Source organism: Macaca thibetana, chromosome 2, assembly GCF_024542745.1.
Source record: "Macaca thibetana thibetana isolate TM-01 chromosome 2, ASM2454274v1, whole genome shotgun sequence".
Lineage (NCBI taxonomy): Eukaryota > Metazoa > Chordata > Mammalia > Primates > Cercopithecidae > Macaca > Macaca thibetana.
The window spans coordinates 87,705,370-87,728,716 of NC_065579.1; the positions used below are offsets into that span (position 1 = coordinate 87,705,370).

General features: G+C 51.9%; 2 protein-coding genes across 11 annotated transcripts in view; one reads left to right on the top strand and one right to left on the bottom strand.

Moving 5' to 3' along the window:
- LOC126948402 (kelch-like protein 24) overlaps positions 1–6,118 on the top strand; it is a 172,850-nt gene extending 166,732 nt beyond the window's left edge. For all 8 annotated transcript variants that reach the window (XM_050780153.1, XM_050780155.1, XM_050780154.1 and 5 more), the window contains 4 exons: positions 1,134–1,360; positions 2,296–2,370; positions 3,705–3,778; positions 5,087–6,118. In XM_050780153.1, coding sequence (XP_050636110.1) covers positions 1,134–1,360; positions 2,296–2,370; positions 3,705–3,778; positions 5,087–5,195 — 485 coding nt within the window. In that variant the 3' untranslated portion in view covers positions 5,196–6,118. The remainder of the gene's footprint in view (positions 1–1,133; positions 1,361–2,295; positions 2,371–3,704; positions 3,779–5,086) is intronic.
- Positions 6,119–7,409: 1,291 nt separating this feature from the next.
- MAP6D1 (MAP6 domain containing 1) lies at positions 7,410–20,494 on the bottom strand. Of its 3 annotated transcripts, none has more exons than XM_050780201.1 (3): positions 20,008–20,494; positions 12,671–12,788; positions 7,410–12,103 (listed from the first exon to the last, which is right to left on the bottom strand). In XM_050780201.1, exons 1-3 carry the CDS (start codon positions 20,406–20,408, stop codon positions 12,074–12,076), a joined length of 549 nt encoding a protein of 182 aa, XP_050636158.1. In that variant the 5' UTR covers positions 20,409–20,494; the 3' UTR covers positions 7,410–12,073. The 3 variants fall into 3 exon arrangements, with proteins under 3 accessions (XP_050636158.1, XP_050636156.1, XP_050636157.1); XM_050780199.1 differs by having other exon boundaries at positions 7,410–12,154; XM_050780200.1 differs by having other exon boundaries at positions 7,410–12,154; positions 12,643–12,788.
- Between the last annotated feature and the right edge of the window lie 2,853 nt (positions 20,495–23,347).

The following is a 23,347-nucleotide window of genomic DNA, read 5'->3' on the forward strand; positions in this document are numbered from 1 at the left end:
GCAGCGAGCTGTAATCATGCCACTGCTCTCCAGCTTGGGTGACAGCGCAAGACTGTGTCCAAAAAAAAGGGGCAAGTCCCGTTTTTGCCATTAAGCTTCTTGAGAGCCTAATGCAGGATGGCCTCTCCTCTCATCTCCTGCCGCGCTTTATATCAGCAGCATGAGAGCTTGTCTGACTTCGCTGTCTAAGCTACTCGGAGAGCAGAGACCGTATTGATGTTCCCCGGGCTTCACTGACACTGTGTGGAAAGTACAGTACTTGCATGTACTAGGCTTCCTGTTAATCTGACTGATTACAAACAGCCCCTGACCTACAGTGGTTTGACCTGTGATTTGATTTTGTGACTTTACAGTGGTCTGAAAGCTGTAGGCATCAGCACAGGCCTTGACTTCTGATGGGATTGCATCCAGATAAGGCCATCGTAAGTTGAAAATATCCTAAGTCAAAAAATGATATTTTCAACTTAACAATGGGTTTTTCAGGATATAGCGCCATCCAGCATAACTTGAGGAGCAGCTGGAGCTCGTTAGAGCCCACTCAGTAAAACCAAAGGGCAGAAGCTGGGTGCCCTTAAATCTTGTACCTGGTGTGGACCTCACACACTCATCCAGAAAGTGGAAGGGCACCAGTGCCCTAGACCTGGCCTTAAGGTCCTCACACTCCTGATTAGGCTTTGTATAAATCGCCTTATTAGAAACTGGACCCATAATATACATTGAAATGTTAACAGTCCTGCTCTCTGAGCAGTGAGAATAGGGGTGATTCTTTTTATTTTCTTCACTCTGCATTTCTAAATTTTCCAAATTTGAGATGTAGAAAAATCAGGTCGGTCCTTAATACTCAGAGGGAGGGGGGTGGCCTGGTATTTGGTGGTAAAAGTGAGAATTCTGTACTCTTTTGTCTTAGATGGCAGTTGCTTTACATAGATCACACACAAGATGCCTGTCTTTGTGCCTTTCTCCCTCATGAATTACTAGTTGTCATTATTATAGATCCATAGAATGTTAGAACTGGAAAGAAGGTCAGCTCCGCTGATGCTTTTCCCCCTTCCTCAGACCATGGGTCCCTTGGAGATGGAAACTCCTCTTCCGTTGGCCCCACAGCTGTCTTAACACTGCTCGCTTTCATTTAGAGTGCCCATCATCGTTCTCCTCTGCGGACAACCTCTGCCGCAAACTGGAGGACCTGCAGCAGTTCCAGAAAAGGGAACCCGAGAATGAGGAGGAGGTGGACATCCTCAGCCTCTCTGAGCCAGTAAAGATAAACATCAAGAAGGAGCAGGAAGAGAAACAAGAGGAGGTCAAGTTCTACCTGCCACCAACCCCAGGGTCTGAATTTATTGGGGATGTCACACAGAAGGTAGGGGTTGTGGTGTTAATAGTTCATGCAGCAGAACAGACTCAGAGCTGGACATTCAGACGTTCAGCCTCACAGACCCAGACCCAGATGTTCAGCCTCACAGACCCAGACTCAGACCCGCACTCTTCTGGTGGTGTAAATGCTTGACTTCCTTCTGCCTGGTTGACCCAGGTGCGCTCTCTGGGCTCCCATCTTCCTGCATCAGAGCCCTTGGGCAGAAACACTAATTACACGTGAAAAGGTTGCTTGTTGAATGCAGACTTGAAGCAAAGCTGGCTAGATAGAAACGGTTGATTACTCTTCATCTCATTTTTTCTCATCTGCCTCAGTAGAAGCACCTTTCCCTCATGAGGCGTGTCATATTTGAGTTGCACGTCAGTGCAAAATCCTCCCCTGATGTGTTGATAGGTCCTGAGTGCCCGGCCTGTGGTGCAGATGGCATGCACCTACCTTATTATACAGGAGAGAGGTACTTATCCACCCTGCTGGAGCCTAACAGCTCTTCAGCATCTGTCAGTTGCTCAGGGCCTGAGGTGAAAGACACTGTGCTTTCATTGGCTGCCATGAAAAATGGGCAAGATGCAGTTTCCAAGTGCAAACAGGACACTGGAGTCTTGATTCCAGACCTTCCAGAGTGGTGTTCGCTTATCAGAGCTCATGGCAGATCCCAACCAGGTTCTTCCACGAAGGAGATTTGAGAGTTAAAGTAGGATTATAGTCAAATTTTAGAAATCAGCCAGAAATGTGGAAAAACAAGATAACATTCGTCTAGATGTCATATTCCGTGTTCCTTTCCAGTGAATTTTGCCCAGCATGTTTGCAGAGTCCTTCTTCCAACCAGGCATCTCTTTGGGTGTCAGGGAGTTATGCTTGTTTGGAGAGAGGCCGTTTTTAAAGCAGCGATACGAACAAACGGCTGTCTTCTGCTTTTCCAGATTGGGATCACCCTGCAGCCCGTGGCGCTCCACAGGAACGTGTATGCGTCCGTGGTGGAGGACATGATCCTGAAGGTGGGTGCTTCCAGGGGCTGCCAGCCAGGAATGGTGGTTGCATCCCAGGAGGTTTGGAGTAAGGGGCAAGGACAGAAAAGGAACAAAGATAACATGCTTTAAAATTTCTCATCTTGGCCGGGCGCGGTGGCTCAAGCCTGTAATCCCAGCACTTTGGGAGGCCGAGACGGGTGGATCACGAGGTCAGGAGATCGAGACCATCCTTGCTAATACGGTGAAACCCCGTCTCTACTAAAAAATACAAAAAACTAGCTGGGCGAGGTGGCGGGCGCCTGTAATCCCAGCTACTCGGGAGGCTGAGGCAGGAGAATGGCGTGAACCCAGGAAAATGGCGTGAACCTGGGAGGCGGAGCTTGCAGTGAGCTGAGATCCGGCCACTATACTCCAGCCCGGGCGACAGAGCGAGACTCCATCTCAAAAAAAAAAAAAAATTTCTCATCTTATTTGGGCTTCTCTCTTTTTGTTTTTTTTCTTCTGATTTTTAAATGGACTAAGTTATATTTCCTCTGAGTACTCATGTCGCTCTGAAGATATTTTTCCACGTGGTTTCAGGTGCCTCCTAAGACATTCTGGGGGGCGGTGGTCAGTGCACTCGTTGCTTCAGGAGGTGGCAGAGACAAAGCCTACGATTTTCCGTACATGTCACAACAGCAAACAGCCCAACTGTCCTGACCCTGGCAAGGGGATGAAAATGCCGCAGCCTCCTTCCCCAGCCTGATCCTAGCTCAGGAGTTCCTTTCCTTGTGGATCCTCCCCAAGAATAGGGATACCTCAGTAACAACTGCTTTCCTTAAATACAATGTCTAGGGCTGGGCGCGGTGGCTCATGCCTGTAATCTCAGCACTTTGGGAGGCCGAGGCGGGCGGATCCCTTGAAATCAGGAGTTTGAGACCAACCTGGCCAACATGGTGAAACCCCATCTCTACTAAAAATAAAACATTAGCCGGACTTGGTGGTGCTCGCCTAGTAATCCAAGCTACTTGGGAGGCTGAGACAGGAGAATCGCTTGAACCCAGGAGGCGGAGGTTGCAGTGAGCCGAGATCGTGCCACTGCACTGCAGCCTGAGGAACAGAGTGAGACTCCATCTCTCAATAAATAAATCAATCAGTAGAATAATGTCTGATTAATGAAAATCACTCCAATTCATAATTTCCCGGAAACATGGCCTTTATCACTATCGTCTGTTATTGAGACCTTTAATTTTTTCTTAAGGACTTTTCAATCCCTAGGTGCAGTTGTTTCAGACATTTGGGGAAAGGGATGGGGTTAGATGCGTCCCTTCTTGCCAGCAAGCAGATGGCCATTTGAAGAATAACAGCACCTTCCATTGTAGGCTACAGAACAGCTGGTGAATGATATCCTGAGACAGGCTTTGGCAGTTGGATACCAGACAGCTTCTCACAACAGGTATTACTATCTCTGCAGTCCGTGGTGTGAGGCTTATACCTCTTTCCTAACAGTTGAATTACCCATGAAGGTGTTTTATACTTACATCAATCCAGTAGGAGGTGGAGAGAGTGCTTAGGACACTCTTAGAGACAGATGAACTCAAGGGTCTGCTCTGTCATTTTTAGAGAACCTCGGTTGTGAAAGCTCACTCAGCTTTGCTCAGAGGTTTATATCCTCCTCCTCATTACTTCACAGACACCTAGGACTCTGTTTTATTACAGGGCTGAATAAATATTAGCTTTGCAATTAAAGGTAACAGTGTCCGTTACATGTCAGACATGAGGGCCAAGCACTGCATGTATTACCTTACTTGTTTTTCATTGCAGAACTATTATTCCCTTTTTAAAAATCAGGAAACCGGGCTTTGAAAGGTGATCTTACCCAGCTTTCCCAGAAAATACAGTGGCGACCTGGACTTCCGACTCAGGTCTCACTGGCTCTGAGGCTCCCGGGCTTGCCACTGCTCTTTGCTGACTCTCATTGTGTTTGATTGAGACACTGAGTTTCAGTCTTTTCCTAGGCCCTGAAAGAATGGTAGATAGGCCACATCTGCTTTTCTTTCAGAGGAAACGAATATTATTTTATTGCGTTATGCTAAAGGCTGTCACAAATTTATAAAATTGTAGCAAAGTGCCTGAGGACATGAAGGGCCTAAATCAGAGGAATATTAGATGAAGCTTCACAGGAATATATCAGACAACATAGACGTCTTTAGAGAAAAGGAGGTGAACCAAGAGTTCCGGTCCTGCTGCCCGCTGTCCTGCTTGGACCCACAAGTGAGCCAGGGGCCTCCTGTGGCTCCTGCTCACCTCTGTGCTCCCTGTTCTGGAGGGGTAGAGTGACTTGGGTGCTTTTGATGGAACGATTAACATCACGCCTGGCCTGGCGTGACTCCATCTCTCATCTTTCCAGGAGATGGGAAATGCAGTCCCAGAGTTTTGTGGTGCTTTGACTCAGCTTTTGGTCTGCTGAGACTCACTCACAAATGTGTCATTCCGTTCTGCCATCCACTTTGTTTTCTTTCTCTTTTCTCAGTTCTCAGAATCTTTTTTCCTAATCATTCAACCAACTTGTTGACATCCTTCTCATGCCTATGACTAGGAAGGCAGTCCCCACCCCAGAGTGGCCCTAAGCTATGTCTGTGGCTCAGGAGCCCTCTCCAGGGGGCCTCTGCCTGGGATATTCCCTGTGGTGAGTTAAGGTAATGAATGATGAGATACGTGTGAGAGAATTTCACCTGGTAACACCCTTTGTTTTTTGGACCAGGATTCCCAAAGAAATTACAGTGAGTAATATTCACCAGGCCATTTGCAACATTCCTTTTCTGGATTTCCTCACAAACAAACACATGGGAATATTGAATGAGGACCAGTGAGCGGAGTGAGGTGCCCTGGAGAAGCAGGCTTTGAAGGCGCAGCGAAGCTGTAACTGAGGACCCTGCTGCTCGGGAAGGAGGTGGTTTCCAGTGCGCCTCGGGATGTCATGGCTACCCAACCATTGCCGCTCCTGTTCCCGCGTGCCACCAGCATGCTCCACTCCAGATGAAATCCATTGGACAGGAGTTTGTTTCCTCAGTGTGGAGTGAGGCTGTCAGTGGATACGTGCTTTGTCGGTCAGCGTTTCTGCAGTCTCTGTAAAGGCCCCATGAGACTTGGGCCAGGCCATGTGCCTCAGGCCCTTCTCCCTGAGTGCGCTCATGGGGGCTCCTTGGGCCCACCTCCCCAGGAGATAGAAAAGGAGTGGCAGGCTAGAGATTTGAACTATCTTGTGGGCTGGAGTTACCAGTAGCTCCAGCAGTTATCCTGAAGAAAGATTGGGCTTCAGCCTTCAGCAAGTGGTTCTCTCCCCTCCCTGGCCTTGGTGTGAAGGGGCTGTACTCTGAGCCCAAGTGAGTCAGCTATAGGAAGAGGCCATACCTAGAGCAAAGAACCAGGAAGGCCTGAGAGACGGCAGACTGAGCAGAATTCCTTTTTTGAGCACAGGAGCATTACTAGAACCATTGTCAAAGCAGTGGCAAGAGACGGAGAGGTCCCAATGGGAGTTGGGAAGAGCTTTGATTATAACCAAGGAAACTGTCACTATGCTAGGAATAGACAGCGTGCACCAGCCCCGGACATTTGGCAGAAGCGTAGCAGTGTTACACTGTGTGCGAAGCAGATTGCAGGCTCCATGCCATCTGCATGGTCTGCAGGAACTTCTGCTACTGACCCCGTGCTGAGTGGCCAGTGGGGAACAGCCCCCGGCAGGCTCTTCTGGGGTGGTCTGTCCTATCCGTGGGTTGTGTATCCTCTTCTCCGTTAAGGAGTTTTTCCCAAGAAGAAAAGTATTTAAAAGAAGTACCAGTGAGTGCCTTAAAGTTGGAGAAGTAACTGCCCGTGCCCAGAAACAGGGATGCCAGTGCCCGGAAGCAGTGAGATTAGGCTGTGTCCACAAGCAGAGGACCCCTCGATGGGAGGGGGCGGCAGGCAGGAGAAGGAAGGCAAGCGGTGGCCGGGTCCATTGGAAGCGTCCCATCTCAGACTTCCTAACACGGCCTATGTGGAAGGCAGAACAGAGAACACATGCTCAGTCAGAAATCCGTTTCCTGTTCTGCTCAAGAAGAATCGGCAACCATTTGTCAGCCAATGTTTCTGCAGTGTTTGTAAAGGCCCCGGGCCAGGCCGTGTGCCTCAGGCCCTTCTCCCTGAGTGTGCTCAGAGTCAGTGAGTCAGAGTCAGAGAAACTTACCCAAGCAACATAATTCCTGTTTTCATGGGTCCTGTAGATGTTTGAGTCAGGAAGATAAGGCAGGGAGTGACTGAATAAACTCTGCCTTTGAAGTTGAGCATCTGGGCCGGTCACAGTGGCTAATGCCTGTAATCCCAGCACTCTGGAAGGTCGAGGTGGGTGGGTCACCTGAGGTCAGGAGTTCGAGACCAGCCCGACCAACATGGTGAAACCCCATCTCTACTAATAATAAAAGTTAGCCGGGCATAGTGGTGTGTGCCTGTAATCCCAGCTACTCAGGAGGCTGAGGCAGGAGAACCACTTGAACCCAGGAGGCAGAGGTTGCAGTGAGCCAAGATTGTACCACTGCCCTCCACCCCTGGTGACAGAGTGAGACCGTCTCAAAAATTAATTCAGCATCTTGAGGACTGCAAGTGCAGAAGGAATCTACTCTCAGTAGGGCATAGGGCATGCACTGGCTTAGCAGTTGAGTATATAAGGCTTGAATAGTCTGTGTGTGAACTGGATAGATTGCTTCAGCAAAGTGAACTGTGTGGTCTCCAGGATGGAGGGAGAAAGATCTGATCCAAACGAGAACAGATTTGTTTATTACAGGTATGACAGCCTAAAGAAATTATCTTTTTGCAAAAGAAATATTAAATGATTTAGCAGTCTCCATGTGTGTTAATGTTTCAAATGTGTATCATAATGTGTATAATTGTGTAACAAAATTGTCTACAATAAATCTTTTGGTATTTGTGGTGGGTGTTTCTGAGTTTGAAGCGTGGTACTCAGGCAGGGTTCTCCTTGTACTGGGATGAGGTGACAGTGTAGATTCTTACTGGTATGTTTAAATTAATTCCTCTCTTTCTTGCCAAAAAAAAAAAAAAAAAAAAAAAAATGTTGCAACCATACAAGATAAAGGATTACAGTTACATAAAAGTCTAAAAAAAATTGGAAATGGACATAATTATTTCTGACGGCTTGGGGCAGAAGAAAACTGCATAAATGAGCTCAGAGCTTTCTTAAAGCCAAGGCAAAGAGAGAATCAGCTCCTGGTGTCTAACAAAGAAACATACCAGGTTACCTGGCAGGGTAAAGTTGGATGGTGTTGAGGTCTGAAAGAAGTTACTCCTATGACACGGTCCTTATGCTGTGACCATCTGCTAGCATATGGCTCAAAAATAATGAAAAATCCAGAAACATCAGAGCTGAACGATTTTGAAATCTTTGGTTCTTCAAAGGCATTATGATACAGTCCAAGTATGTAACTTTCTGGGGACCAGACTTCGCTGAGAGTCAGAATGGAGAGTCGAAGAGTCTGGCGGCTGAGAGTTAGGGGTGTGCCTAGGCTCACCTTCATAAATGTTTATTGTCTCAGCCAAGGTTTTGGCAGAGCGACACAGCAGGCTCGGATCAGTGCCACAGACAGTACCTTGAATGACTTGGACTCCAGGTTATTGATTGAAGGAGCCCTGTGTGAATCGGGCCAACAGAGCTGGGGTTGAGGCTTCATCTTGACCCTGTTCAAAGGGGAGGTTCTTCCATCTGTCGGGTGGGCTGCAGGGCCTGGCTTTTCTCAAAAGCTGCTTTTGGGAATGTGGCCTGAGTCCTGGAGTTGTGTACCATGGAGCACAGAGAGGCAAAACCTTGATGTAAATGCCTGCAAACCACCTTGACTTGTGGAAGGACCTTTAGGACTTTCCGCCTGCAGAGCGTCACAGCGCAGCCCGCGGCTGCTTGAGGCACCTCCTGCAGTGGCAGCTCGGGTCGTGAAATAAACTTAACATTTTCTTTTGTCTAGAATTTGCTAACAGGTTAAACTGCTTTTTACTTATTTTGAGACAGTCTGGGCCGGGTATGGTGGCTTATGCCTGTAATCCCAGCACTTTGGGAGGCCGAGGTGGGCAGATCACAAGGTCAGGAGATCGAGACCATCCTGGCCAACATGGTGAAACCCCGTCTATACTAAAAATATAAAAATTAGCCGGGCATGGTGGCGGGCGCCTGTAATCCCAGCTACTCGGGAGACTGAGGCAGGAGAATCGCTTGAACCTGGGAGGCGGAGGTTGCAGTGAGCCAAGATCGTGCCATTGCACTGCATCCAGCCTGGGCGACAGGAACAAGACTCCATCTCAAAAAAAAAAAAAAAAAAAAAAAAAAAAAAACACGGAAGCTGCTCTCCCACCCAGGCTGGGTGCAGTGGCGTGATCTCAGCTCATTGCAACCTCCGCACCCTGGGTTCAAACGAGCACGTCTGGCTAATTTTTGTATTTTTAGTAGAGATAGGGTTTTACCATGTTGGCCAGGCTGGTCTCAAACTCCTGACCTCAAGTGATCTGCCCGCCTCAGCTTCCCAAAGTGCTGGGATTACAGGCATGAGCCACCATGCCCGGCTTGCTTTTTATTTTTAAAAACTTTTTCTTTACAGAATTATTACAAAAACATTTATAGAAACTTTAGCAAGCATAAAAAATGTGTTTTAAAAGCTCCTCATAATTCCCCCTCTGAAAGATAATCACTGCTGACATCTCTCAGTGCCTGTCCGTCTGTCTGCTATGCGTATTATACGTGTGTGTGAGATAGGTAGGAGTTGGGGCCACGTGGTTGAGACTTGTCTCAGTTGCTCTTGGATCACTTGCTGAACATGTTAGGCCTTATTAGACCTAAGTGAGTGGGAAGGAGTTTCATCAGAACCCACATCTGCTCATAAATAAAGAGGCCAGGCTGGGTGCCGTGGTTCACACCTGCAATCCCAGTGCTTTGTGGAGGCTGAGGCAGGAGGATTGCTTGAGCCCAGGAGTTCACGGCCAGCCTGGGCAACCATAGGGAGACCCTGTTTCTACAAAATTTACAAAAATAATAAAAAATGGCCGGGTATGGTAGCTGAATGCCTGTAATCCCAGCACTTTGGGAGGCCGAGGTGGGCGGAACATCTGAGGTCAGGAGTTCAAGACCAGCCCGGCCAACATGGTGAAGCCCTGTCTCTACAAAAATTAGCTGGGCGTGGTGGTGGGCGCCTGTAATCCCAGCTACTCGGGAGGCTGAGGTGGGAGAATATCGCTTGAATGTGGGGGGGGCAGAGGTTGCAGTGAGCCGAGATTGTGCCGCTGCACTCCAGCCTGGGCAACAGGGGGGGGAAAAAAAAAGCCAGGCATGGTGGTGGCATGCCCCTGTGGTCCCAGCTACTCGGGCAGCAGAGGTGGGAGGATCGCTTGAGCCCAGGAGGTTGAGGCTGCAGTGAGCAGTGATCACACCACTGCAGCCTGGGCGACAAAGCGAGACCGTCTTGGTGATGAGGATGGTGCGCCCTCAGAGGAGCACTGGAGTTGGTGTTTGTGAAAGGCTGTATGCTGTGCACTGCAGGGGCTCTTGCCCATTTGTTTGCCTTGCAGTCAGGCCTGTCTGGTGTGGTGAGGCCTCCGCTGCGGCTATCCCAGCAGCACTGCCAGCAAGGGGCAGGCCTGGTTGGTCCTGGCTGAGGCGCAGCAGAGCTGGCCAGCCCATTATAGGAAAAGAACAAACGAGCATCCCAGGTGCTGTGCAGGGTGACATTGGCCAGGGGGTGGTGAGGGGCTGTGAGCACAGGGCATCAAGCTAGAGGACGCTGGGAGCAGCAGGTGGGAATAGAGCTGGCTCCAGGGAAAGTGAGGAGGGGGGACTAAGGCAGGAAAGAATAATCCTAACACCTGTGTCTCAGTTATTTCCTGTACTGAGCACCCCACCCATAAACACGGATATTCTCAGCAAGTTACAAAATGTAGCTGGTAGCGTCCTCGCTTTTCGGGTAAAGAAACAGAACCCCAGTTGCTCACAGGTAGCGAGTGGAGAAGCCAGGATTAGAGCCTGAGGAGCTTCAGAGAGCCCCTTTACCCGAGGCGCCTGGGTGAGGGTGGGTGACAGGGTGGGTTCTATGGGCTGCACCTAACACGTGCCCTGCAGCCCACACAGCAAGAAGTGCTCAGGATCAACAGGCCTCTGAGGTATGGAGGCAGCTGGGCCCCACTGAAGTCCTTAGCACCAAGAGACCGGAGAAAGCAAGCATGAGAAAACTCGTGTTTACAATTTAAGAAATTGAAACTGTACATTTTTGCATTTTAGTAAAACTGAGATTGTACAGTTTAATCTCATTTCCACAGACACCCAGCAGGCAGCCTCTTTTCTCTTAGAAAAATCAAACATGCAAGCCGTGAAGTCTGAAATAGCAGAACCCCTTGGATAAGCACACGGTTTGGACTTCTTTAAAGTGAGCCTCTCACCAAGAGCATTTCCTTTGCTGGCATGAGGGGAGGGCTATGCCTGCCAGGGCTAGCACCTGGAAGGGACGCTGACAGGCAGCCTGAGCTGGAACCACTGTCCCACCTGCACATCTGGTGGCTCTGAGACCCGAGTGGAGTGCCACCATCTGCAGCTTAAATGCTCGTCAGACTAGAGCCACTTGTGGGCCGGAGAGGAAGAAAGATCCAAAGGGAAATCCACAAATTTCCTTACTGAAGACTGTCCTGAGCTTGTGCCTCTAAGCTTTAAAAAGGGATGTAGACCCTTCAAATGTGTGAAGGGCTGCTGTGCAAAGGGACCAGGCGTGACCCATGTGGCCATGCTGGCTGGAACTGACGGAGAAAGTTAGGAGAGAGCTTTGCAAAGAAAATGAACTGCCTCTTCAAAAGGTGGTGAGTTCCCTGTCACTGTACATGTGAGCAGGGTAGACAGAAGGGGAAGGGTTGGTGTCGATGACATTTTAAGGTATTTCAGGGAATGAGACAATGCCACCTTCCCAAAAACAGTCCCCGTTCTTAGCCAGTGTGTACGGTAGTGTCCTTCTCGTCATCCTTATGTTAGGGGGGGAAATAATTAGTAATAAAATGTAGATTCAGTCTTTAGACACCTACCACAACGTAAATGTGATTCATTCAATCCCAAGAAATGTTTTGTTAAAACATGAGGCTCATCTTGGCCATAAGGAGGTCTGTGAAGTGGAAGTCCGTGACTGACAGTCTGTTTCTTCCAGAAATTTCCTCCTGGATACTCAGCATCACCATGAGTCATGCAGGTGATGGCCCAAGATTCCTACAGCTTCAACTGCAGGGGCCATTTGTAGGAAGAGCCAAGGGTCTCACCATAGGTTATAAAATTAATCAAGTGCTCATGCATCCTGGGAAATCCACCAAAAGTGGACATAACTGGTTCTTTCAAGGGCCGGATGTGTCCACATTCCTTAGCTTCCATGGACCAATTCGGTTCCCAACTGACTTGCTCCTCAGGCTCCTCTGATTTCAAAACCCAGAGATGGCCAGATGGCAGTTACGAACGCGGGAGCCTTCCACAGGCTTCTCAAGAGGACGCTTGAGGCTGAGCTGAGCTGGGTGTGCCAAGTCCATCGGTGCATCTGCCCCGCACCAGCACCTCAGCCCTGGTGACAGCTTTGAGAGGGGCTGTGCCCTCCTGGAGGGGCCCATGCCATGCTCTCGCCCAGCCCCACGGTAGTGGGTCCTGAGGCCGCTCCCCAGCCCTCTCCTGTCAGCAGCCACGGTGTCACGGTGCAGGCAGTCACACGTTGAGAATCCGGGGAGCTGAGGCCTGAAAGATGGCGGAGGGGTTAGGAGTGAACTTCTTCCTCACCTCTGGGACCTGAAAAATGGAGTGTGGCCACATATCAGCGGGACTTTTCCTTACCTCCCTACCCCCCAGCTCCAGGAAAAAATCCCCTCCCATCCTCTAGGAGTCGAGACCCGAAGGGTCAGAGGGGACTTGCTCACCGTGAGCCGTAGGCGTCATGGCATTAGTGGCTCAGTGGCACATGGACCTTCCATTCTGCTCCCTGAACCACCTGGGAATCGGGGAGCCGAGGTGCCCCACTCCCTCCCATCGCCTCTTTCCTCTTACATAAATGCTCCGATACTCGGGCCAAGGGTAAGACGGGGATTTAGGATGCAGAGACCCTGCTCACCAGAGAGGCCAACACTAGAGGGCCACCCAGCTGGCTAATGATGAAGGAGTACCTTGGGTTTTTGTTCACGACATCTGGTTGGCATTGCTGTCCCTGGTCATAATTCAATTTTACACCATGAAAATCTGGCTTCTAATCCCTACCCAGGTAAAGAGGCTTCTATACCCACACCTCTGCTGCACCAGCTTCAGGCTGACCTGGAAGCCGGCCCCAGGGCTGCTGTCCCATCCCGAAGTGTGGGTTGTGATGACTCGGGCTGGTTTTGCCTTTGTGGATCTTGAGGGCTTCACTCCAGTCCAAGCCTGGAATTCCTGTCTGGAACAGAGAACACGGTCACAATCTTGCACAGGGGCAGCCATCCCTTTACCCGACTCCCCAGGGGCTGCTGCTCTGCCCCATGCACAGCCCTGCCCACTGCTGAGACCCTCAGCTCCAGGCGGTCCTTATCCTCTTCCCAAAAACAGAACTGGCAAGGCAAGCGCACTCCCGCGCAGGCCCAGCTCCGGGAAAAAGCAGGTGTGTGGCCGCCCGGCCCCTCACCTCAGTGATGCACTGGGAAATCTGGGCTCACCCCAGCCCCTAAGGAAGTAGGAAAGGAAGTTTATTCTCACACTGCAGGCGAGCGCAGGCTCAGGGCAGAGCTCATTCAGCACCTGCGTCTCATCCAGAACGCGCCAGCACCTGGTACTGCTGGGTCTTGGAGATGCCCAGCCCCGGTGCTCTCCCTGCACCCCTGCAATTCTCCCACGCCTGCTCCTCCAGAGCCAGGCTGCTCCAAGAGACCCAGGTCATGGTGGCCACTTATACCTGTAGAGGAAATGCCCCCAGCACCAGGCACAGCCCTGGCTCACCAGACCCGTTTAAGACTGAAGAGAAAAATAAGGCTCAGAACTTAGTTTTTTATACTTTGTCTCATTAACTCATGCAGAAGAATGGATCGCAGTGACTATCTCAAAAGACTCCAAGGTGGCCTGGCCTTTGCACAGCTCCGTGCATGGTGGAGGGAGGGAGTGGATCATGTGCTCCTGCTCAGCCTGTGGCGGGGAGGGTGGTGTGATGGGGGAAGGCGGCCCCTGGAGGGAGAGGATGAGGCTGGCGCCGCTGGCTCCGTGTCCTGGGAGCAGCTTTTCTCCATGAAAAGACAGTGCTTCCATTGCTCTGAACACAAGGGACCTCCTTTAATCCTACCCACTGCTCTGTAAGACGGGGAGCTCAGAAGGCAGAAGTCCTTGTGTCCCGGGAGCACCTGACCAAGGTGGAAGTGTCCAGCTAGCTGGGCCCGGCACCCACATGAGCGCGGGATTGCTCCTGCCCAGGCTGGACTCTGCCGGGGTTTGGCTTCAGGCCCTGTGGTCAACAAAGCTGCCTTTCTCCTTGGCAGCTGCACAGCTGGGGCACCACTGGGCAGGCTGTGTGGGCAGGGAATGGCTGTGTCCATGGCCAGCACTGGGGTGCCAGGAGGAGAGCTGGGCCGGGGCCCCATCAGGTAATTTTCACTCCCGAGGCTGTGAGGTTCTAAAGACCAGCTGCCTAAACCATCTGCTGCCCTGTTTCTCCTGGGGAAGCAGGTCCTCCCCTGGGCGCGCCCTTCTGTCCCCAAAACACTTCGCGTGCCCATGCTGAGCCCTGGCTCTGGCATCCTGAGCCTGCTGCCCTGAGGTGGCTGCAGGGGTGCCAGAGCAGGAAGTGACCAGAGCCACAGACTACAGCAATCCTGGGGGCCGCCAGAGGAGGGAGTCAGGGCTGGAGTCCAGATGGGAGAGGGGATCTTAATGGAATCGGCAGGACCCGGTGACTGCCTGGAGAGAAAGAAAACAGACTAATGCTCAGGCCAAGAAGACCAATAAGAAATACAGGCCCCCTGCCTGCGATGCCCCCCTCACAATGCTCAAGCATGTCCCAGCATCAGCCCCGGAAGGAGGATTGGGAGGCCTGGGTTCTCAGCCCAATATGGTTTCAGACAAATTGCTCAACTTCCCTGAGCCTCAGTTTCTTCTGAAAAGTGGGGCTGCTGTCCCATGTGCCTGAGGTCATTGTGAGTCTTTGTATCCCGGGCACTCAGTAAAGTGGGGCCGAGTCTTGTGGAACTTGAACGATCAGCCCTCTAATTGCCCCGCCAAGGAAGGAAGGACGGAAGGAAGGAAGGAAGGACGGACGGAAGGAAGGGAGGGAGGGAGGAAGGGAGGAAGGGAGGAAGGGAGGAAGGACGGAAGGAAGGAAAGAAGGAAGGAAGCCACCAGAGAGCAAGGACTGTTTTCCAGAAGTGGGCAGGGCTAGCACCTGGGCCAGAGGTGCTGGAGAGAATTCGGAGGGAGCCTGTCAGGTGGAAGGAGCCAGGCTGGCTGTGGGTAGGACCTGCTGTGCCCATGTGGCCAGGCAAGCAAGGCAGATCAACTCACATGCAGACCAGAAGCCAGCAAGGCAGGCCCTGCAGGGGTGAAGAAGTTGAGGCCTGGGGATCCTGGGTAACCCTCAAGAACCTTGAGTTAGGAGTGGCCTCACATCTTCAGGATTCCTGGCTCCGTTCGTTTCCTTGGCTTTCTGAATTTCTTAAAAGTTTGCTTAGATGATGTGCATCTTGCAAGACAAAGCTAGATGGAGTGGCTTGTGCCAGGTCCCAGAGCTGGAGGGTGGGGGTCCCAGAGGCCCGCTGGCATGGCGCTGGGGGGGTCAAGTTCAACAGTGATCCTGTGTTTCTGTCCAAATTGGGGGCAGGGGTCCGGGCAGCCAAGCTCTTGCTATTCCTGCTTTTTGGATGAAGAAAGGGTCAGAAAGGCTGACCCGGCCAGGTGCGGTGGCTCACTCTTGTAATCCCAGCACTATGGGAGGGCAAGGCAGGAGGATCATGAGGTCAAGAGATCGAGACCATCCTGGCCAACATGGTGAAACCCCGTCTCTACTAAAAATACAAAAATTAGGCCAGGCACAGTGGCTCATGCCTGTAATCAGAGCACTATGGAAGGCCAAGGCGGGCAGATCACGAGGTCAGGAGATGGAGACCATCCTGGCTAAGGTGGTGAAACCCTGTCTCTAGTAAAAAAAAAAAATCCATAAAAATTAGCCAGGCATGGCAGCAGGCACCTGTAGTCCCAGCTACTCGGGAGGCTGAGGCAGGAGAATGGCATGAACCCAGGAGGTGGAGCTTGCAGTGAGCCGAGATCGCTGCCACTGCACTCCAGCCTGGGCGACAGAGTGAGACTCCATCTCAAAACTAAATAAATAAATAATAAAAATACAAAAATTAGCTGGGTGTGGTAGTGCGCGCCTGTAGTCCTAGATACTCCAGAGGCTGAGACAGGAGAATTGCTTGAACCCGGCAGGCAGAGGTTACAGTGAGCTAAGATAGCGCCATTGCACTCCAGCCTGGTGACAGAGTGAGACTCTGTCTCAAAAAAAAAAAAAGAGGCTGACTCACTTGAATTATTTACACACCAGGAGGTAAGAACTCCAACAAGCCCTGACTCCTGTCTGTCAAGGCTTTTCCATAGCTGGCCTGAGGACACAGTTCAAGAAAGCAAATGACTCCAAGGAGGCAGCTCTTAAGGGATGAAAACCCTTGGGGGCTACAAGTTTGATCTCTGGGGCAAGTCACATGGGTTCCACTCCCTTCTCTGCCATTCAGAGCTGTGCCAGCCACTCAGTTTCCTCATCTGTAGAATGGGGACAGCAAGCACTACATGAAGGCCTCAGGGCTAACCTGAGGGAGTGCTGAGCCTGGTGTGCGTTAAAGCAGAGAAGGTGACAGCTAGCACCTTTACCGTCACCAGAGCTGGGAGAGCCTGGCAGGACATTCACTAACCATATGTTCCACACAGATGAGGTACTGCTTTTTTTTTTTTTTAGGGGGGTGGGGACAGAGTCTTGCTCTGTTGCCTAGGCTGGAGTACAGTAGCTCTGTCTCGGCTCACTGCAACCTCTGCCTCCTGGGTTCAAGGGATTCTCCCGCTTCAGCCTCCCGAGTAGCTGGGATTACAGGTGCGTGCCACCACGTCCAGCTAATTTTTTGTATTTATAGTAGAGATGGGGTTTCACCATGTTGGTCAGGTTGGTCTCGAACTCCTGACCTTGTGATCCACCTACCTCAGCCTCCCAAAGTGCTGGGATTACAGCTATGAGCCACCACACCTGGCCCCCCGCTTTTTTTTTTTTTTTTTTTTTTTTGAGACAGAGTCTTGCACTGTTCCCTGCCTGGAGTGCAGTGGCGCAATCTCTGCTCACTGCAACCTCTGCCTCCCAGGTTCAAGCGATTCTCCTGCCTCAGCCTCCTGAGTAGCTGGGATTACAGGTGCCTGCCACCACACCCAGCTAATTTTTAGTAGAGACGGGGTTTCACTATGTTGGCCAGGCTAGTCTCGAACTTGTGATCTGTCCGCCTCAGCCTCCCAAAGTGCTGGGATTACAGGCCTGAGCCACCGCACTCGGCCTCTTTTTAACTTTTAAATAAAACATAATAATAACTTCTGTGATAAGCATCCTTACTGCTAAATCTTTGTTCATATCATCATTTCTTTGGGATAAATTCCTACCTGTGGAATTAAAGAGCCAAAAGGTATGAACTTTATCCCCCCAATTTTATTAGTTTTAAAAACCAAGCTGGGCACAGTGGCTGATGCCTTTAATTCCAGCACTTTGGGAGGCTGAGGCAGGAGGATCACTTGAGCCCAGGAATTTGAGACCAGCCCAGGCAACACAGACCCCATCTCTTAAAAAAACAAAAAACAAAAAAACAGGTGTAGTGCCCGCCTGTGGTCTCAGCTACTCAGGAGGCTGAGGTGGGAAAATCACTTGAGCCTGGGAGGTTGAGGCTGCAGTGAACTGAGATCATGCCGCTGCACTCCAGCCTGGGCAACAACAAAACCCCCCCCCAAAAACCCCAACCATATCAAGGCATTATTTCCAAACCATACAATTCATCCATTAAAAACGTACAGCTGGATGACTTTTGAAAAATGTATCCACTTGGGTACCACCACCATTATCAAGACACAAAGAACATTCCATGTCCCCAGGAGGAGGCTCCCTCATAGGTCCTCACTTTGTAAGGAACTCGCTGGGGGACAGTGGTTGCAGGGTGGGTCTTGCATTCCCTGACATGTCCTCAAGCTGAGCTGCTAAAGCTGGAGTGGGCAACACCGAGCCGCAGTGCTCAGGCCCTAGCCAGCTGGAGAAGCCTGAATGGCGGAGAGTCTGGAAGGCCAGAGGTCCTGGGAGTGCAGCGCATTCCAGTGGCTGAAGTTCTAGGCACCAGAGCAGGGCAAGGGGTGGAGCTTGCAGGGCGGCGGCTTCAGCAAGGAAGCGCTTTCTGTTAGTTACAGCAGTCTGACCGTGAAGCGAGCTGATTTGCACGGCGCTGGGCTCCTCTTTACTAGGGATGTTCTAGCATAGGCTTAGCTTTTATTTATTTGAGACAAGGTCTTGCTCTGTTGCCCAGGTGGATTGCAGTGGCACAAACACTGCTCACTGTAGGCTTGACCTTGCAGGCTTGAGGGATCCTCCCACCTCAGCCTCCCAATCAACTGGGACCACAGGCAGGCACCACCACGCCCAGCTAATTTTCTATTTTTTGTAGAGGTAGGGTCTCACTATGTTGCCCAGACTGGTCTTGAACTCCTGGGCTCAAGTGATCCTCCCACCTAAGCTTCCCAAAGTGCTGGGATTACAGGTGTGAGCCACCATGCCTGGCTGGCTTAGCTTTTAGAAGCAGTCCCTCAGCCAGGCACGGTGGCTCATGACTATAATCCCAGCACTTTGGGAGGCTGAGGCAGGTGGATCACGAGGTCAGGAGTTCGAGACCAGCCTGACCAATATATTGAAACCCCGTCTCTACTAAAAATATAAAAAATTAGCCGGGCGTGATGGTGCGCACCTATAATCCCAGCTACTCAGGGGCTGAGGCAGGAGAATTGCTTGAACCTGGGAGGCGGAGGTTGCAGTGAGCCGAGATCATACCACTGCATTCCAGCCTGGGCGACAGAGTGAGACTCCGTCTCAAGAAAGAAAAAGATCAAAAATAAAAATAAATAAAAATTAGCTGGGCATGGTGGCACAAGCCTGTAATCCGAGCTACTCGGGAGGCTGAGGCAGGAGAATTGCTGGAACCAGGGAGGAAGACATTGCAGTGAGCCAAGATTGCACCACCGCACTCCAGCCTGGGTGACAGAGCGAGACTCTGTCTCAAAAAAAAAAAAAAAAAAGTTAAAAAGATAGGTAATACATGGTCGTGTTACAAGGGGAAAAAAAGCAATGGTTCAAAAGAGCAGAGTGAAAAGCCTCCTTCCACCCCTGGCAGTCCCCATCAAGTTCCTCTCCCTAATGGTACCATCTCCTCAGACATCCATCAGAGGCATCTTGTGCTTATTTGAGCATATGTGTGTGTATTAATACCCCTTTTTAAAACACAAATAGCCTACGTGCTGCTGTGCACCTTGCTTTTTTGGTATGCGTATATTTAAGATCCGCTGGGCTTCAGTATCCCATTCCATGGCTGTGCTATAATTAACCAGTTCCCTACATCAGCAGGACAAGGGGGTTGTTGTACAATGTCTCCACGTATCTTACACTCCTGAGCTCCCCCATTACCTTTTGGATACCTATAGGGAAAATCCCTACTAGTGAAATAGCTGCACCAAAGGAAAGGTAGTGCTTTTAATAGCCCCACATTAGAAACACCCTAAATAGTCAATGGTAAGGAAGTAGATAAAACTTTAAGATATACAGGCATATCCATAGGATAAAATACTGCACGTTTATTAAAATTCATGTTGCAGAACATCTAGTAACACGAACAGACTTCTACAACTGGTGAAAAAAGTGTACAGTAAGACTCTAACCATGTAAAAATATATCAGGGCATATGCACCAAATGCACGTTACGAAGTAGAAAGAACTCATCTGGGGAGGGATTAAGGAGATAATTATTTTGTTGTAATGTCTGTACTTTCCCATTTTTCTACAGTATGAATTACTTTTGTAATAAGAGGGGAAAAGGGAGACAGCCCTCGGTAGGAGCAGAGCTGGGCTGGGAGGCGCAGAGGGCCCGCAGACCCGCCCTTCCTGAAAGCCAAGTCAGCAGCCCCTGTCACAGTGGGACGCTGAAGGGCTCACCCACTCGGGACCCTGCGCTCGGTCCTCACCACCAACGCCTCCACAGAAGGCAGTGACCGGAGGCAGCTGGGGGACTTGGCCTGCGCGCACGCCTCGCACTGCTAGGCCCGGCGGTGGGAGTTAAAGGGAGGCCGATTCCAACTCGGCTGAAGGCAGGCCATTCTGACGGCTGCCCCCAGGAGGGCGGCTGCACGCTCCCGGCACGGAGGTGCTCGAGCAATGAGTCCGGGCACGCAGCAGCGAAGGCGACGCCTGCAGTGCCCACGGACCAAAGCGGGTGACCTCTGAGGCCGCCGGCAGCTCCGAGGTCGCGTGGGATTCGGGCTCCAGGAGCCTCCGCTCTCCCGCCCACCCCATCCCGCTGGCTCCGGGCCTCCGCGTCCTCCCACCACAAGGTGGGGACTCGCTGCGGCCCCTACCCAGCCCATACCTGTACGACGTGGTCGCTGCTCCAGTCGCGTCCGCGTCGCCGATGGGCAGCACGTAGACCCCGCGGGCGCCGGGCGCAGGTGGCGCGGAGGACTGCGCGGAGGATTTGCTCCTGCGGCCTCCCGCCCCCGGTCCGCGCCCCGGCTGCGGATCCTTGGGCCCGGCGTGCGTCGTCCACAAGCCGAAGTCCCGCTGGTATTGAGTGAGCGGCACGTCCCGACCGGGATCCCGGGCGCCCGCGGCAGGCTGGCCCCTGCGCGAGGCGGCGCCGCCCGGGCCCGGCTCCTCGCTGTCGAGGTCCGAGTAACCGTGAAGGGTCAGCGGCACCGCTACGTCGGAGCGGTCCAGCTGGTTCCAGCGCCGCGCCAGGCAGCACAGGCGGCTGATGCAGGGCCACGCCATGCCAGCCCCGGCGCCCGCCGCCCCGCTCCCGGCGCGCGGCGCTCCCGGCCGCGCCTCCTGCGCCCAGCGTCCCCGCCCCCGCGGCCCGCCTCGCGCCGCCGCAGCGCCGTCCCCCGGCACGGGGGTGGGCGTCCCGGGAGGGGGCGCACTCGCGGCAGCCCCACTTGGCCGGGGCCGGTTGCGCACGGCTGGAGCTGGAGGGAGCGGGGACGGGGGAAAGGCTGCACTGTCGCCAGGGGGCACCGGAAACCGCCTACAGTCATTTACAAGTGTCCATCTCGAAGAATACCTCCGAATTGAATCCAAAGTTCCCTCAGTGTCATCTTATAAATGGCCCCGGCTTCGCAGAGGCCGACGGCCGGATGGTCGCAGGCGGGCGCAGTCCGCCAGCTGGGGGGTTCTCCACGTGGCCTCGGGACGCCCGGCAACTGCTGCATTTGTGCCAGGCTGCACCTCAGGGACTCCGCGAGTACAGGGGCAAGGTGCAGCAATGAGGGTGTCAGGAAAGACTCGGGACCCTGCTTCCTGGAGAACACGTGTTTCAGTCAGCCTGTGAGTCGCCGCCTATTTGCCTTTACGATGCTAGTCTACATTTGTGACAACCAATCCACTTTTCATTAGAATTGGCATTAGCCACCAATCGACCTTGTCCTAGGTTCTGAAATTCCTAATTTTAAAGCATGGCCATTGCAAAGGCTTTAGTTTGATAAAGGGGCCACAGAACTGGCCACTAAACTATCAAGTTCCTTTCCTCCTGCGCATGCATGGCTGTGTTCAGACAGAGCTGTTGGGGGATCCTCCAGCGTAAAGGCAGGTCTGTTCAATGCAGGACACGGCCTCAAACAACTCCCTGACCACCCACAAAAGCCTTTCTGAATATTTGAACGTGCTCTCGGTATACACTGCAAGCCAATTACTAATAACACTACTGAGACAGCATTAATTACCCAGAGCTCCATTTCAAGATTGTACTTGGAAGGTATCCAGTCTGCGCCTGCAGTACATCCCTGGCCAGTCAGAAAACAGATTCATCTCCCAAAACACTACCTGCCTTAGCTTGAAGTTGTAGCAAAGTGACATGACAGCTGCCCAGAAGTGGCAGCAGGTCAGCTGAGCAGGCCAGGCCGTGGCTCAGCAGGCAGCAGGCAAGGCGCCACGTGTAGGGGGAGACCCTGGAAGATGACACACAGGCCCACGTAAGAGTGAACTGCCTTTGTGGACTGTGCGCCACAGCCCTGGGTTAGCCAGCCTGGCAGATGGCGCTTGGCACTAAAATTCTCCATCTCGCAGGAAAAGAGAACAGCTCTTTTTATTACTTCACTGATCCAACAACAGTCAAAGAGCACTTACTATGTGCTAGGAATAATTCAGGGTGCCTTCAGGAGGTTTAGTGTGGTAGTGACGGACGGAAGTAAGTGTAATTGAACTGACGAAGCCAGGTCAGAATGAGAGGGAGGCGCGCTGGGGAAGGCTGGACTTGCCACCTGTTTTGAGGGAGGGTGGTTGGGCCAGGTGGGAATGTAGGTCACAGGGAGGAGGGTTCAGCTGAGGTAGCAGATCATGGAGGGTCTTGGCAGCCACACTAAGGAATTTGTTTTTCATATTGCTGGATGCGGGTGGCTCATGCCTGGAATCCCAGCACTTTGGGAGGCTGAGGCAGGAGGACTGCACGAACCCAGGAGTTTGAGACCTGCTTGGAAAACATAGTGAGACCCTGTCTCTACAAAAAACTTGTAAAAATTAGCCAGGCCTGTGCCTGTAGTGCCCGCTACTTGGAGGCTGAGGCTTGAGCCCAGGACTTCAAGGCTACAGTGAGCTATGATTGCACCACTGAACTCCAGCCTGGATGAGAGAGAGAGAGACCCTGTTTCAAATAAATAAAAGTTTTTCACAGGTGACAACAAAGGAATGACAGACGTGTTGTTAGCACTCTGGCAGGCATATGGAGAAGCACAGGGACGCTTTGGAGACCAGATGGACGAACAGGCTCAACAGTCCAGGGACTAAGAGGTGAGGACCACCATGGAGGCACAGGCACTGGGAGCGCTGAGGGGCTGGATTCTAGAAATACGAGGCGAGAGAGGGAGATCTCGAACGGCTCCGGGTTTCAGACTTCACTGATCGCTCACGTCACTCCTTAAGCCGAGTGCTATTTGAGGGGCCTGTGCAAGGTGGAGGGTGGTCCCAGCACCTGGAACCATGCATGTGTTGCAGTAGACACATTTACTAAGAATACAAAGAGATTCTGTGGGTCTGGAGCTCAGAATCCTCACAGATAACTGAGGCTACAGGAAGTGCACCCACTCAAGAGGTGTGTGGAATGAGGGAGACAGCAGCCACGGCACGTTCCTAGGTGCCCCACACTTCAGATGCTGGAGGTGGCAGCACAGCCCAAGAGGCCCACGGGCCAGTGAGTGCATGGCCTTGAAGGCAGTGATCGCAGGTCCCCAGAGAAGCCAAGAAGAGAAAGTGAAGCTCCCTCGTGGGCAATCAGGAGGGGGGGCTGTGGATAGCAAGGCTTTTCTGGCCACAGCCAGGCTCTGGCCTCCCCAGGCCACGCACAGAGGTTCCAGCATCGAGGGGTTTTATGGACCAGGAGGTGCTACAGGGAGTTCTTTTTCCCAGTCACAAAGCAGGGACAGAGAAACATCTTCATTGCCTCTTTGCCTGGTCTGCCCAAAGCATGATGTCAATTAACGTTGGATTCTAGAGGGAATGTCCCTATGAACTCAGCCTCCTATCCTATCTCTGGAAAATGCATCTTAACTCATCTGTCGCAGAGTTGTTAGCGGATGTCAGAGCAAAGCAGTGTGGCCTTGGACACTGCCCCTACATCACGTGTGCCCTGTTTCCTCATTGGCAAAATGATGGCTGGGTTAAGATAACTCTCTCCCCTAGAAGTGATACGAGTTTAGAACAGAATCCTGTGCCTGCGAAGA